This window comes from Nothoprocta perdicaria, unplaced genomic scaffold (genome assembly GCF_003342845.1).
Source record: "Nothoprocta perdicaria isolate Ctin4 unplaced genomic scaffold, notPer1 scaffold_359, whole genome shotgun sequence".
Lineage (NCBI taxonomy): Eukaryota > Metazoa > Chordata > Aves > Tinamiformes > Tinamidae > Nothoprocta > Nothoprocta perdicaria.
In genome coordinates, this window is record NW_020455598.1 from 382,006 (window position 1) to 398,568 (window position 16,563).

General features: G+C 45.6%; 1 protein-coding gene across 4 annotated transcripts; it reads right to left on the reverse strand.

Annotated features, from left to right (window-relative positions):
* Positions 1-1,954: 1,954 nt before the first annotated feature.
* Positions 1,955-12,818, reverse strand: SMKR1 (small lysine rich protein 1). 4 transcript variants are annotated; one of them, XM_026044304.1, is made up of 6 exons: positions 12,791-12,818; positions 12,098-12,154; positions 10,114-10,986; positions 8,598-8,648; positions 8,298-8,375; positions 5,908-7,227 (listed from the first exon to the last, which is right to left on the reverse strand). In XM_026044304.1, the coding sequence occupies exons 2-3, from the start codon at positions 12,098-12,100 to the stop codon at positions 10,783-10,785; spliced, it is 207 nt and encodes a 68-aa protein (XP_025900089.1). In that variant the 5' UTR covers positions 12,101-12,154; positions 12,791-12,818; the 3' UTR covers positions 5,908-7,227; positions 8,298-8,375; positions 8,598-8,648; positions 10,114-10,782. The 4 variants fall into 4 exon arrangements, 2 of the variants coding, with proteins under 2 accessions (XP_025900089.1, XP_025900088.1); XM_026044303.1 differs by lacking the exon at positions 12,791-12,818 and adding an exon at positions 12,595-12,742; XR_003250253.1 differs by lacking the exons at positions 10,114-10,986; positions 12,098-12,154; positions 12,791-12,818 and adding an exon at positions 1,955-2,018 and having other exon boundaries at positions 7,082-7,227; positions 8,598-9,520.
* Between the last annotated feature and the right edge of the window lie 3,745 nt (positions 12,819-16,563).

The following is a 16,563-nucleotide window of genomic DNA, read 5'->3' on the forward strand; positions in this document are numbered from 1 at the left end:
GGCGCCGCCGCCATGGTGGGAAGGTCGCGGCGCCGCGCTGCCGTGGCCGGCGGGGAGCGGCGCCGCCGCCATGTGCTGAGCAAGGGGGTGGATGGAGGGGGGGATGCGCCATGTTGTTAGGGAGGCGGCGGGCCCGCCGCGGGCGCTGGGGAAGGGGCGCGGGGAAAGCGCGGGAAGGGAGGGCAGGGCGGCGCCATGTTGGGGAGGTCGCGGCGCGGCCGCCGCGCGGCGCTGAGGTGCGAAGGGGGTTTCGGCGGGAAGCGGCCGCCCTGAGGCAGCGCCCGCCCGGCAGCGCCTGCATGGACACGGCGCCGCGGCCCGCGCCCTCACGGCGCTTCCTGAGGCCACGAGTGTCAAAGCCCCCCAAAACACGGTTCTCACTGCAGCTGCGCCGGGCTGCCCGGCCTCGGGCTGCCGGCCGCCCGGCGTGCCCAGTCTGTGTCAGAATGGGGGGAAAAACAAAAACTGTGGGAAAAAAAAATCTCACGTTGGAGCTCGGGGACATCGCAGGATCACGGCCTTGCGCTGTGGGAAGATGCTGGTGTCCCTGAATCACACGTGGCTTTAGTAACACCACAGAGGAGGGCTTGAAGGGAGGTGAGGGAAAGAATAAAAACGGGTATAAACATCTCTTTGTGATCACCTGGCTCTTCAAAAGGAGCTGGGAATCTGATGGGCCAAAGTGCTCAACTTTAAGGTGTTTTTCCCCCCATGGTTATGGCATGGAAGATACAGCAAGAATGGGGACAAAACACCCCAAAAGTCACAAGCGAATAGGTTCACCCAAGGCCGCAAGCCGTGGCAACCTGCGTCGATCTTGGAGTCCACGAGGATATAATCATATTTTATTCTCTGCAGCATCTGTTTTATTTCTGAACAGTGGCCTACCAACTGCTGCCTCTCCCATGAGGATATCATTGTACTACTGACAATTACAATTTCTGTCATTACAGTGTTATTCGCTATCAAGATTTTACAACTCTCCTTGGAGCAGGTATCACCAGTCCCCGTGAAAAAGGATGTCTTACATGCACCGTGCAAGTTTTATATTTTTTTACAGACAATTATCGAGATAACATCATTTGCTCAATGGAGTGAAATGTAGCCACCATTTTTTAAAATTATTTTTATTTTTCCTACTAATACTGGACAAGCGGAGAGCGGCTCTGGAATTGCCGCTGCTGGAGCTGCTCAGGAATGCTGTCGGTGGAGCTGCTGCTGCCTCGGGGATGGGGCTGGATGACCTGTTGTCTCCGGGTCCGTCTGCCTGTCCCCGTGGCCGCGTGTTGCTCATCGCGGTGGAATGGGCAGGTGAACACGTGGAAATGCACCCGGCTGAGGCTGCTGCTGCTGGCGCCCGCGCTCGTTTTTCCACCTCTCAAAGTGCCTGTAGTTGGGTAAACAAGAGAAATGTGCGCGTGGGACACAAGCCTCGCTCGAGGCAACGGTGTGGGACGTGCCCGGAGGGCCTCTGAAGTGGCACATTTTCCACTAGGAACGAGCCAAGGCTCTTGATTTCAGCTGAACATCCGCACGTGTCTCCCCTGCTTATCATGGACAGCATTTTCTTCCCATCTGCAAAGCTAATGAGAGAGGGATAGTTCCCCAAAAGCCATTTTGGAGACTGCTCCAGCATTAGGACTTAGACTTCCTAAACACATCGACTCTTGCTCGTTTGCTGGTATTACAAGCGCAGAAAGTCTGTTATCTTGCTGGATTTATGTGGGAAGGTTGTCTCCGACTCGCTGGAACTGCCGGAGCTGCACATGGTGCTGCTGGGGAAGACACGTTCCTGGCAGCACTTCTACTCCGGGGCTCTTTCCCACACGATGTCCCGGCTGCCTCGTAGTTAAAACGTCTGCCTTGTGGCACTTGTTAAGCTGCCTGTGCCTGTCAGCGTTACAAGGTGGGATCCCAGCCTCTTGGCTTCCTGCATCCAGAGAGAAAAAGTCCATGGGTGTTTTTCACATGGAGTTCTTATTCATCTTGAGCTTGGAGGAAAGCAACTGATTCACCCGCTGCGCTGCCAACAAAACACCCGGATGAGTTAGCAGAAGCAACCGAGCAGTTTTTTAACACATATGCTGCAGACTGTAGGGAAAGACTACAGACACAGCTGGTGGGCTTTTTCCTTCTCTCCCTGTTTTTCAGAGAGGGAAAAATACACACCCATTGCTTTCCATTAGTACAGAAGCCATTGCAAAATTGTTTTTTTGGTAATGTACAGTAAAGCAGATTTGCGTGGCTTATGAACAGCCAGGTTGGTGGAGCACATCTGAGATTGTCCTGTGGCAGCCAAGAGGCTCCAATCTCATCCCTCTCCCTTAGGGGCTGAATGCTACATCAATACACCTGGTACCTGGCAATAGTCCAGGGGGCAGCAAATTTACCTGTTAGGGCATTTTTTACCTTATTATTTTCCGCCGCTGCAGTGGAGGGACACAGAAAAGACAACTAAAAGGGAAGAAATGAGCAGGAACTTTGCCAGGAAGGCATCTCCTCCCTGGTCCCAGCACTTTGCCTAAAGCTTATTTTTAAATACATTAGCGAGGATTTTTATTTTTTAAGCACATTTTAGGACAAGATTAGCCACCTTGTGGTGTGGGGATCCACAATTTCCCTGCAGAGGCTTGTGCTGTGTGAGGACTGTGCTGCTGCTGGAAGTGCTGGGTAGTCAGAGAATCACAGAATCCCAGAATGGTTGAGGTTGGAAGGGACCTCTAGAGATCATCTAGCCCAACCTTCCTGCTCAAGCAGGGACACCCAGAGCATGTGGCACAGGGTGGCATCCAGGTGGGTTTTGGAGACCTCCAGAGAAGGAGACTCCACAACCTCCCTGGGCAGCCTGTTCCACTGCTCTGTCACCCTCATAGTAAAGAAGTTCTTCCTCACTAGTCCCAGTGCTCACCAGGAGGACACCTGGGCACTGCTGCTCTCCTGCTACCGCGGGCTCAGCTTATGAGTAACGTGCTGTGCGGGACCTATTGCAGAGACCGGGCCTGTCTTTGTGAGATGTTTCTTCAGGTCTCGCCCACTTTTCTTTGGGAAATAATTTCCCTGAGCAGTAAGAAGAGCGCCTGCGCCGAGCTAGATGTGCACAATTTGCTTTTCTTCATTACTCAAGACAACCTCACCTAAGCTGCACAGCAGGCGAGGCCGTTTTCCCCTGGCTGGCCTTGCCAGTGGGAGCGAGAAGGGCTGAGCTTACATCTGGGTGGGAGAGATAAGCCCAAGACGACCGCGCTTCCTCTTTGAGGAACTGTTGAGCTCTGCTCCACTCCTCCGCGGCTCAGATGTGCTGAAGCCGGGGTGTATTTTTGTTCTCTGAACCAGGATGCCTGACAGGCAATGGCTGTGTTGCTTCTTTCTAGCAAAATATTAGAACATCTCTCACAGACCTTTACAACGCCGTTTCAGCTCATTTTCATTTTTATATCATTCTCTTCATAGGTGTTTGCACAAAACAGTGGCCGTGGGAGGAGGGGAGTTGCAAGGTGAAGGAGAGCATCAATACTCACTGTGGATTGCTTGGCATTGGGTTGGTGGCCTTTAATGGCACAACACACTTCGCGGCATGCTCAAAGATGCTCATAGGGTTTAGAGGAAGGTCTGTGTCTTTCAGAATGTTCTGTTGTCCATTTGGAAAATAATTCTGGAAAATTGTCTATTTGGAAAATGGTTTTCAGATGGAAAACTATCTGATAAATCTGTGGGATCCTCCTTAGATCTTGGGCATGCCTCATACTGTGTACAAAACAAGGGCCTATGTATTTGCAGCTGGTCCAGGCGCGTGTCCTCCCGCAAAGTGTCATGTGGCTGAGATCGCTTGTGGTTCCTTAGGGAAAAATGTAGGTGTTAAGGGCTCGTTTCAAAGGCCTTCCAAAAAGAGGAAGCTCAAATCTTACAAATGTTGTTTTCAAGACTGCTTCAAGGTAGAAATTTTGACAGCAGTAAAACAAGAAAATACAGAGGACCAGTTGCCTTTAAAATATCCAAGCTCATGCTCATCTAGGCTACTGCACTGCTCCAAAGTAGGAACAGCTACACCCAAATTTGCCCTAGGAAACCTGTTCTTAAAAATCTTTAAGAGGCCACGCTCTGTCTAGGCAATCCAGATTGAAGCAAAGAGGGAGGAAGCTCTGAACTCACCCGGGTTTTGAAGTCTTTGAATTCCTACAGTCCCCATTTCAGATCACTGGCTTAGACTGGTAGTGGCATCAGCTAAAGAATTAATTCTGGGATTTTCAGCCTTCTTTTGAGCTGCAGAAAATGTGATTGACTCTTTAGAGACTGAGGGGACCATTGCACTGAGCCAAAAATAACAGTTTTCATGTCTTCTCTCAGCAGCATGTTTTCTCTGGAGCAAATATTCTGCCTCATTGCCCAAGATCACAGAATCACAGGCGTTTTCAAGTTTTCTGATATCCATTTTTATGTCCTTCAACCCATATCCCTGAGGAATTCCAAGCCCTGACTATATCAGTCTCTTTGGATTCATCATTTTATGAAGAACTTCCATTTCTATTTTCACACTAAACCTGAATTTTCTTCTCCAGTAAAATCTTACATATTGCAGAGAGTAGAACAGATCTCACTAGATGAGGTTTTCTGTATGTGAACAAGACATTTTGTTTTTCACAATGAATGGAATCAGGGCACAATTCATGTTATTCTGAATTCCTTATGTACATGCGATCAGAAAAATTACACACTAAACTCTACTGACTTTACGAATTCAATAATCTAGTCTTCCAGATGCTCTTGCTTACGTTACAGACATTGAAATCTAGGGCAGTTTAATCCCAGGCATCTCAGTTTTATGACTCTGCCGTGTAGCAACATGTGAGGAGAATAAAAATTACACTTCAAAGGTGTTAATTGTCACCTTGTGCTGATGAAGCAGCACCATTATGGAGCACAGCAAAACAACAAGAATAATAACAGGTTGGAAATGTATCATAGGGGAAAAAAAAGGCTGGAAGTATTGTACTTTCATATCCTAATGACCTGAAAATAGGGAGTTTAATGGAAAGGAGGACAAAAACAATCTTCCACTGTATGAAAGATCATTATAGAAACAGCAACAACCCGTATTTTCCTTGTTCGATAACCAGAAGCCACAGGAAAATACAATTAATTTGTAGCTTAGGCTGTGTGTAAGGGAAAAAGGTTTTTGTTTTGCCTGTCACTGTGACATTAGTGAAATATTGATCATGCTCCCAGGACAGGTGAGATTGGGGTCACCTTCACCAGGAGCTCAGACAGTTCAGAGGAGCAGCTGGCCAAGGTCTGTCTGCTGCCGCAGCAGGAAGGCAGGGGGTTACAGCAGGTTCAAACAGCCGGTTTTCTGCTCCTCTTGCCCACGCATCATCTTCAGGTGGCTCAGATCCACAGACACAGAATGACAGGGTATTCCGGGAGAAGCCCCCAGGCAGGAGATCGCAGCAGCTCCGCTCTGATTTGATGGTTCCAGTCTTGGACAGAACAGTGCTGGATCAAAGGACTGTCCAGCACTGTCAGCCCAAGTAGCTCCAGCTGGTTTGTCCCCTCACAACTCCAGGTTGTGACCATTGGTAAGCTCAGAATTAACATCACCGCGTCCTGGAAGTGCCAGAGCTGGATGAACCTGGACAGCCGCCCCTTGTTGTGGCTCTGTCACCCCTACTGGATTTCCTTCATTCCCAAACAATTATAAGACATCTAAAGATTTAGACACTCAGGAGCTCGCTGGAGATGCATCCAGGAGGTCACAAATCTGAAGTCTCACAGACTATTGAAAGTACAGAATATTAAAAGTACCAACTATTAAAAGTGCAAGCTCTAAGTGCAATCCTAGGTAGAGAAACGTAAGAAGAATCTCAGCTGCCACTAAAGAGCTCAAAATGTTACCTATTTATTCTACTCTGATCTCTGCTGGTTGTCATGAAATGATCCAAGCCCCTTGTGTAAGACAACAGAAAAAGATGAGTAGTCAAAGCACTTACACATGTCTAAGAGAACAGAGCTACTCCTTGGACAGCTCCCAAAAGGGAATCTATAATTATCAGGTACTTCCAAAATATTTTATCTGTTTTCAGAAACTGCCAGATTCCTGGGGAAGCATCCCAGGAGCCAAAATAGGCGACATAAGAAGGATCCCTCCTTTCAAGAACCTCCTTTCAGGCCAGGTGACTCAAACACTGTGGCAAGCACAAGGGTTATTGTGTTGGGGATCCTGTCTGTTTGCTCCGGGTTACAGAAAAGATCTTTCATTCTGTATGAAGAAAAGCCTCTTTTTTTATGGCTGTGTTCCCACTTTCTCCTAACTCCAGGAGAGTGAGGAGGCCAGGGAGCTCTCCTTGGTTCCAGAGGATGCACAAAATTGATTTAAAAGTGAAGCTCCACAATGGTCCCTCTGCCACTGTACGTCCATTTTCATCCCTGCATTCCTCTTGCTCCCAAGTATTTGGACTAAGCAGAAGTTCCTAATACCGTGTCCTGTCATGTTTTGTCACAGAAGTTTCCATAAAATGCCTGAGAGATCAAAGCCTTTTTTTATGGAAATACAACATGTTTTTAGCCACAAGACAACCACTGCTTGGCTCAGGGTACTGTCCCATAAGAGGTAATGGAGAACCTCAAGTTATTTAACAGCTCAGACATCTAACATCTTCATGGGTTTGTTACAGTTGATGGAAGCTGATCACGATGTTGTAAGATAACTCACTTTAAACAAAAGGGTCAAATGAAGAACATGGGAATGTCACAGCTTTCATCTACAGCACGATCCAGCCTTTACTTCTGCTGTCTTGGGGCTTGCTAAAATCTGCTTACTGCTCAGCAAAACACTGCAGACGGGAAAGCAGATCCTCCCAGCGGGTCTCTCCCCTTCTCTGATGGCAAGATCCTTCCTACTCATGCAAAGCTTCCCCTCTTGCTCCTCCACAACCCTCTCAACATTAAATCAAGAGTGGGAAATTCCCAGCCTCATCAGAAACATATGGCACAAAACAGGAATTCCCTGCCTGCATAAACATCCCGCATTTCCAAGAACCACAGCTGACCTACATAGCGATTTGAACTGCCATGAAGAGAAACTCACAGCAGCCATCGCAGACAACACATTTCTGTAAATAAGAAGGGAGCCAGATCATTCCTGCTGGGCAGCGAAGCAATCCAAGTGCTTGTGGCTGTGTGCTCCGCATGAACTGTGCTGCATCACATGCTATGGAGGGACACCCACCGACCCTGTGGGGAAGGAAGAGAAAATAGAGCATTTTTTCTGCATATGGAAATGAGCAGTTTCCCATGAATGTGAAAAAGAAACGCAGGATTTTTGGTCCAGCAGCAGCCCCTTCAAATGCCTTTATGTCTGAATTGGTGGGCAAGAAGGGAATTCATCTGGCCAAGTGCAACATCCCTGATGCAGGTGCCCATTTTTAAGGTACTTATCGTGAAGTCGGGGCTAAAAGTACTGCACTTGGTCAGGCCCCACGTGCCCATTTCTATCTCCCTTTTACCTATAAAGAGATCCCAGCATAACTAATGCAATGAGCCCACCTGAAGTCTCTTACAGGTGTGTTGACTATTTCCATACCTCTGGTTTAACATCTCAGTATGCATTTTCCTTCATAACTTATACTCATGGCCACTCCAATGCAACCACTTTAACCATGTGTTCTCCTGAACTTTTAAATTTTGCTTTATAATTTCTTTTTTTTAAGTGAAAAGTAGAGCTAGGAGACAGGAGAAATGGTGATGCTAGCCCTCTCTTGAAGTATTTTTTTTCATTAAAAAAAAAAACCCAAGGATTTCACACTCAGTTTACTCTAGCTTAATCCTGAATATAGGATCAGACTGTAAATTAAAAATCCTTTCAACTATGTTTCTCCTAAGGTCATACAGCAATAAGCTGGAAAGAACACTGCAAACTTAAAGGACTGCTTTATTTTTAAAGAACTAAATATTGCTTACCTTTAACAACAACATGTGCAGCCTAAACCTAAAAAATAAGGAAAAAGCTACTTTCTTCACAAGATTCTCTTGCGATTTTAACATATGGTTGTGGACGTCTGGAGCAGGGAAGGTCTCCCTGTGGGCTTCCTCTATGAGGATCATCAAAAATATCTGTGAAAAGCCCGTCTGCTAATTCACTGTACTTTTTCTTTAGAAAACTTATGTAATTTAACAAATAATATTAAAAAAAAAAAAGCAGAAAACTACCACCACCTTATTAATATGTCTCCATGTACAGGAAAGCTTGGAATATTCCCAAGTGTTCTAGCATTGCTAGACAACGCGTCTCAGAGAATACCCACCTCAGGAAGGTCTAATCTTTTCTTCCTTCTGGTGTTTTCTACAGCTCGTAGTGAAAGGGAGAAGGGTTGGACTTGTGCCTGTTTAACATAAACAGAAAGCTTGAAAGACAGGAGCATTTCATAAAGTGGAATCAATTGACACTCTTTGTGCCTGGAGAACTTTTGAAAAGACAGAGAAAGAGGAGCAGAAAGATTCCTACCAGAAAGATTCTTTCTTCTTCTGACACTGTTTTTAGATAAAAGCTTTTATTTAAAAATTCACCATAATAACCTCCTTATTATAGAGATAGCAATTATTACCTACTATGCAGGACCAAAAAGTCTTCACCTCTCTTTACCACCACTGCATTTCTAAGGATGAAAAACAAACAAAAAAGGATATGTGCAATTTACCAACTTTCTCATGTCTGAGCAAGATATAGGTAAGTCCAGGCATCACTTTTAAATGCAAAGAATCATTTATAAGTTAACAAGATCTCAGAAATCTAGGCCTAAGGCCAAGCTTTCCTTAACGTGAAAATAATGTGCTAGAAATACTGAGCAATATGGAATTGCTGAATAGAGAAAATAAAGAAGGGATGCTTACACAGAGCTCGAAATATTCAAATACCAAATGTGGTAGGTCGTGTCGATTGCTTAAACCCCTTATATATATAGTGGTAGCTCATCCTTGCGAGCTGCAACAGCAGTTCTACGTCCCCCCCACTCTGCTAACAGCCTGGTTTTGCTGAAGAGCTTCTTGCAGGAAGCGCTAACCTTGCGTAGGCAGCAGCTGAGCAAGGAAGCCCTAACCCCACAGCCCTCCTTGTGAAGGTTCGCTGCACCGTGCCCCAAAGCAAAGCCCCCCGAGCCTGCAGTTCCCCCTCAAAAGCTTCTTGGGAGGGGTTTAGGCAAAACAGACTTTTACCTGGGCACTACCTGGTGGGCTCAACTGCATCACGCAGAAATTAGGGTTTATTGAAGGAAGTATACAATGATATTTGGTTATTTGCTGCAGTCAGTTTTGCATACTAAACTTTGGTCGGAAATCCTTGCAGCTCCGGTCTATCACATATGTAAAAAGGGGCTTGGCTTAATTAGGACAGTTGCATTTGATGGGAGCAGCTGCTAATGGCCATGTTGGAGGCAGCTGTGAGGGGTGGCTGTCCACAAGGATGTTCTTTCCAAAGCTCCCAAATACCTGTCCCTTAAAAGTTGTGCTTAGAAAATTTATCATACAAAGTGGGATTAATTTTTTTTTTTTTGGGGGGGGTAGTTTTAAAAATAAAATACAGACAAAGCAAACACTGTCTTCAAAACCTTGTTACTTGAAGGAAATAGCTGCAAGTCTACGATGTGGCCAGAGACTTCCTGGTGGGTGATGGGGAAGCAAGAATATGCTTAAGTGCTGAGGGAGACAAGTCTATGCAGCACATTGAGCAAACTGGTACAGCAAAGGACGTCTCTGCTTCAGCAGCATGTGCCAGCTGCAGGCAAATGAGCAGGGAAATGGGATCCCACCGTGATTTCCCTGGCAGGCAGGTGAAAAATTCAGCAGGGCAGTAGCCTGGGAATGACAATACTGGGCCTGCAGGCAGTGCCACAAAGCTCTGATTTTGTCTAGGCAAGACCTTTTCATAGAGGAAATACTTCAAGCTGGAAAAACAGCATAAGGCCTTGCAAATTTTCATCCATTTGGGACAATCACATTATTATTATGGGGCATGCTACAGAACAGGGGGGCCTGCCCCAGAGTAGCTCTAGCCCATTGCAAGTTCTCCCTTCCCAAGTCTTTTTTTGCAAGATTCCACCTGTCCTCGGTTTTCCCCAATCCTACCACAGCCTTCATCAGTTCAGCACGCAGGTTCTCCTGTCCTGATTGCTCCACTGCATCCTTAAGAGTTGGTGTGGACTGGGAATCTGGGAGATTTATTTTACTTGCCACATTGGTTTGTCATTTCCCAAGGGCTTCACTGCATTCAGAGCAAGGAAATCAAGCAAAGTAACCCTGGGCTGTCACACAGAGGCTGATGTCACTGTGGCTGACCAGAAAGGGAGCTCAGAGTGACTCTCAGGTCCATGCTGATGCAGACACCACACCTACTGCATCTGCTTTCCATGTTCAGGTTTCCATCAATCCCAGTTAAAGCAATGGGAGGTGCAGCACATCCTCCTGGGCAGCAAGATCCCCCATAAGAGAACAGGAGCGGGCATGAATCAGACGTGCTCCAAGCCCTTCCGACTGCTGAGGTGCAATGATTTATTCCAATAGAACTGAGCTCCAGGGCTGAAACTATGATGGCCAAGTGGCCACTTGCCACTCATCACTCCACGCTTGTGCTATAGTAAGAGCATCCTTGTATGGACCTGGCAGCAACCACAGCAGATTATTTGAGCTAACCACTGAAAATGTCAGTTTGAGGCTAATCCTCAGAAAAGTCTTTTCTTCCATGGGGAGCATCTTTTTTTTTGTTGTTGTTGTATCTGTTGCTTTCCAGGCATCCAACTACTTTCCTTTCTTCCCTTTCTTTTTGGGGGAGCCAGGCCAGGAAAAGCCTCGGAGCTCCAAGCAGGCCGGGGCGTTGTGGCAGACGTAGTAGGCGTTGAGCATTGCAGCGGGGCTGAGCACATCCACTTCCTTCGTCACCTTCTTTGCTTTCTTTTTGGAGCCTTTGCCCTTGCCACGCTTGGGTTTGCTACCTTTAACTACCTGCAGAGAGAAAATGGTGACAGAAACAGTTAGCCCTGTGTCTTTATTGTGAAGATTTGATCCCCAGTCTGGTGCCAAGAGCACTTTCAGTTCACACCAAGCCAATTTATGCATTTGTGTTATTTGCCTTTTTGCACACTGCTAATTAAACAGATCAGCTGGCTTCTTCGTCAGGAAGAATTAGGATAGATGTGGTCAGAAAGGTCACGTGTAACTGTCAGCTGGGCATAAACAAAGGGAAGGCAGCACATCAGTGTATTTTTAACTGCATCAGTTCTAAACAGTCCCTTTTCAGCTTAGTACTCTTCAGTGCAAAAATAAGGTACCAGATACAGACATAGAGAGGACGATGGACCTTTTTACAGATCTTAATTCAACAAACTCTGTCCAATAGTGATGTTGAGTGTTGAATGTGATGGAATGTACATGCTCTACAGAGATGTTTATTTTAAAAGATTTTGTTGTTTTTTTTTTTTTTTTTTTTTTTTTTCAGTCAGCCTCCTGAATCAAACTCCCTGTTTCTGCACTGCCACCAGGGCCACCAGCAGATCTGGAGAGCACAGCTAGGTTCCTGGTGGTGCTTTGAACTGTACAGAGGACACCAGTCTTTCAAAATAAAAAAGATGCTTTTCATGCACACAAGTGCAAGCTGCTGGCATAAGTCTGCGGCAAGAACAAGGGAACATCTCTGATGTAAAGCTGCCTCTTTTACTATCAGTGATCAAGTGCCTCAAGTGCATGATGTTGGAGAGAGCACAGCTTTTCTTCGGCCTGTGAAGGCAGGCCTCTCAGTTACTGTCAGGATCTCTTCTTTCTTAAGGTACAACCATCACCAGGGCATCTGGGCAGTCATCAAAAGTGCTGGAACCTCTGTATTTGTGCGGAATTTTCATTCCCTACAAGCAGTTCCACTGGGGGCTTTATGACATACGCAGAACTTTAGAACTTACTAAGAAAAGCTGAGAGCAGAATCTCATGAAAATGTGCATTAAACATAGAGTTATCAGGTCAGTTTATGCCCTGCAGCCTCGTCAAGGAGCTTTTTGGATATTAACCCCACTCCCTAAAGAAACGTTGTCCATGCACTTAAGAAGAACCAAGGCTGCATTACCATGGTGAGTCCTTTTCTCAAGCTGAGGGACTCCACATCAAGCCCAGAGGACGCACCCTGCAACACACAGGCACGCAGTGGGTTAAACACCAGGCAAGGCATTAATGTCACCTCCCCAACTCCCGAATTCTTCTGTAGTCGGAAAAAGAAAAAAAAAAAAGAAAAAAAAAAAAAATCAGACCCTTGCCAAAGCAGGCACAGGTGTGCCATGGCTAACCAAAACTTCCTTACAAAGATTCACTTGCGGATGTGGCGTTGTCCACCAACTCTGCCTGACTCCAGAGCTCTGGGTTTCTCTGCCAGGATGAGATTTCCTTAGCAGGACAAGAAAAATTCGCATGGGAACGATGCTCTCAATTGCAAAGTGGTGCTAGCAGCCCAGAGAAACACTTGCAGAGGCAGCAGCATAAAGGCAGAAGCCATAAAGCTGTCGAGAGCTCCCCCGCCGCCAGCGAGGTGCAGAAGCAGGGCGGCTTTTCCACAGTTTTTCCCCTCACCAGCTGCAGGGACGCCCGATCCACACTCCAGAAATAAAAACGCAGCGCCCAAACGCGCCCGCTCGCCCGTCACAGCCCCAGCTTTGCCTGGAGCGGGAACCGAAGGCTCGGCGAGCGCAGGCGCCCGGTCCACAGTACCCGTCCACACCAGAACAGCCCTCACGGACACGACCAAGCGCCGCCTCCCCTTGTTTACCTCAGGCGCCGCGTTACCGAGGCGCCCGCCCCTTCCCACCTCCCCTCACGCCTGCGCAGTAGCCACGGCCGGCAGAGGCGGGAAAGCGCTGGAGGTGACGTAGCGCCGCCTCGTCCAATCCCCGTCTCGCGCGCGCCGAGCCGGGACCGCTGCGGCCGTTAACGGCCGTAACGGCCGCTTGAGGAAAAGGGCGGGAAGAGCTGAGGGGAGGCGCCGCGCGCCGCCTCCACTGCCCCGAAAGTTGAGGGGGGAGCGACGGAAACTGTTTTTCAAAGGGGAAGGGAAGGGCTGATGTTTGTAAGACTCATTAAAATAAGTTTCTTGTCTCTGTAGGTGGAAGTTCCTCTCTCTCTCTCTCTTTTTTTTCCTCTCCTACCTTATGTTTTTACGCTCTGCTTCGGCTTTCTGCATCTGTTGGAGGCAGACGCTGAGGAAGCAGCCGGCCTCTTTATTGTCTCTTAGAGCATCAAGTGTGAAAGATGGGGGCTTTCCCTTCATTTTACCATCTGATCTTTGTCCCAAAAACATTTTGAAAAACAGCCTCTGTTTTGGGCTCCTTTGAGAGCCACCCTTTTGCCCAGGAACTGTGTTTCAGCCCCAAACTGACTAACAGAGTTTGGACATTTCCAAAAATGTGGCATGTTGTAATTAAAATTAAGTAGCAGTAGTTACTTCATGTAGTTAAAATTAAGGCAAATACCTTAGATTCAGGGGAAGCCTCGTAAGGTGGAGGGATCATAGAGAAAAGGTGATATCAGAAGGGTTTGGTTTTAGTGTCCTGCACCTGTATAGAAGCATCATTTTTTTTTGCACAGCCAGGCTGCTAATGCATAGAAAGAATATATATATAAAAATATATATACACTATATATAAATATATATATTATTATTTTCAATTAAGGATTGGCAATAGACACTTTTCCATTCCGCATCCCTCTGCATCAGGCTTTCACTGCTGTGTGCCCTTCTGCAAACCGATGTGGATCTTGCATTAAAACCACAAGTGAAAAATACGAGTGAGGGCTGAATTTGCTTTTTTTGCACGTAAACCTCCAGCCTGCACTTTATCATATTTTCAAATTTTTCTTCAGAATTTCCATAGGTAGGAGCGTGGAAGCGTTTTGTATGTGGTTTCCTAAGGAAACGGGGCTTGTGCTGTCACCCTCCTTAGGTGCATTTACTTTTAACTCGCCTATCAGACACTCCAGTTCTCCAGTCTTTGTTTTCTCCCTTGGTATAAAGTTTCGTACATAATGTCATCTCCTATATACAGTCATTTAAATAAAGCAGCATTGTGTGTACACGCTTGTAAATCTGATTTATGAAAATACCCAACCATTTTTCTCTCTCTCATCCTTTTCCTATCAGCTCCAGGGATTGCTGCATTTATTACAAATACAAATTATTTCATTATTATTTCAAATTATTATGGGATAATAATATTTGTTAAGCATTCGCCCCCTTTGATTTGGGTGCTTTTAAATGATGCAGTAGTAAAAGGTATGAGGACACTGAGGAGTGTTTATGTTAATCTGTTAATCTGTTTTGCTAAATATTTGTTATCTTTTCCCATTTACAGTGGAAATTGCAGTGCCAACAAGTGGCACTCACATACTGAGGTCCAGAGGATCCCTAGTTCATGATATCTGGGCAGATAAAGGTAGGAAATTCCCAGGACTGGGAATACTGAGGGTGCCATCGGAGAGAGCTGGTCCTTAGGGACCCACATCAGGGAGGAAGACCGTCAAGGAAGAGCATTTTGGGAAGTGATTTTGAAATAGTGAATGAAAATGGTAATTCTCATGCACTTTCCATTGTTTTTCTTTCACAGGGATATATTAGTTTCTCTGGACAGTTCTAGGCTTTTTTCTTCCCTATTTCTTATTACCAAAAATGGCCTCCAGAAGTTTTTGCTCTGCTAGAGAAGGTGCTTTCTGCTTATCGGGGAGTATCAGACTTCACTGACGCTAGCGAGCACCTTATCTGCCTTTTACTTAGGCCAAATAATAGAGCAGCTGCATTTCTTTGTGCTTGGTGGCAGGGGAACTGGAGGGATACGGTTACCCAGGCCATCTAGTCCCAGGCCGTCTAGTGAGTCTGGTGCAGAAGAGGAGCTGAGAACTGAAGAGCTTCCTTGCGCTCTGGAAACAGCACGTTTTGGAATGAGTCTTAGAGCAGCAAGTTGAAGATAAATAACAACCAAACAGACAAAAAGATCATATTTGATTTGTACTGTATTCAGGGAAAGGTGACTTTTCATCGTCAGTATCTCCTTTTACCTAAACTATTATCAAAATACCACATTTTACTAACTGCTGAGGCTAAACAGAAATAACGCCAGCAACAAGCGTGCTTGAAATCTGAAATCAAGGAGATCCACGCAGGATGCTGTTGGTTTTTATAAGGATGCTTGTAACCAGCTGCAGAACAAGCTGCTTCCAAGATTTCCAATAATTAACTAAGGGAAGTTCCTGCAAACTGAGAATATAATAAAACTCAGGCTTGTAAAGTCACGTAGTTGTCATTACAATTTGATTAACAGAGGGTCCCTTGGTTCTGGCATCTGTCAAGCCAGGACATTAATTTTGTTAATTCTATGAAAATACACAGGAGGAAAGAGGTGATGCTCCTCTTCACAGGGAGAAAGGCCACTTTTTGTAGTAAGCCAGGGGACCACCTCCAAATAGAGATTAAAAATGTCAACTGAGAATTGAAAGAAATCCTACCAAGTCTAACTGCTGTTGCATCATTTTGTGTTTCAAGACTTTATTTCTTACCTCACCTCAGATTTCTTTCTAGATTAACTCTTTGGAGCTGGGCTGCTCCGAAGTGTTTTTACCCATTAGAGGGATTTCTGATCCTTCTTGAGGACTTTTTTTTGGACTTGGTCATGCTGCAGGACAGAGCCTTGGGTATTCTTGGTGTTAGAAAACTTTTATCCTTCCCCCAGATTTACATTGAATTAGCTAGCCACTTCAAAAGTCACATATAAAGGGCTAAGAGCATAAATTGTACATGCCTACTAAGAGCATAAACTGCACATGCCTTATATTCCTCAGGAACAAGGATCACACGGTACTGAAAAAGACCTGAAAAGGAACAGCAAATCCTTCAGCAACCACCTGTAAGCTGAGAAAAAATTCAACATGAGCAGTTTACATTAGAAACTGGGAGCAGTTGAGCATTTTGGGAACCAGCATTTGGAGTAAGGTAACAGATGCTCTTCCTTCTGCTTCAGAGAAGCTACGTAAACTTCATTCTGAAGTGCCCAGCACTCTGGCTTGAGGGGGAAAATGGGGAAAAAACAATTCCGTAGGAATATCTGATGCCAAAACAATGCCATGAAAATCCAGGACTGCCTGTCCAGCCCTGGACTTTCTCCCCTAGGACATGGCTGAAAATAGTAATCTTAGTACTGTACTTCTACTATTTTATACTATTAGTACTGCATTTTCTAACACTATAAATACATCTACACCCAAGAAGTCTGTTATTTGGGTTGTTTAGCTTTCTACAGATATACCAGTATAAAACATCCAAAATACATCCAAAAGTCATTTTCCAGTAGTGAGAGAACAGAGATGGGGAAAAGACAGAGCTAAGTTTTTGGGGAGGTTGCTCTGTTTTGCTTTTTCAAACAAAGGAAGCATTTAAATTAAGGTATAAGAAGAAAAGAAAAAAACAAATGCATCCATTTAAAAGTTCTGATTTATTTTGAACAAAGGCTTATTTAAAAAGGCAAGCATGCTTGCTAATGCTATTTTTTTTCCAAA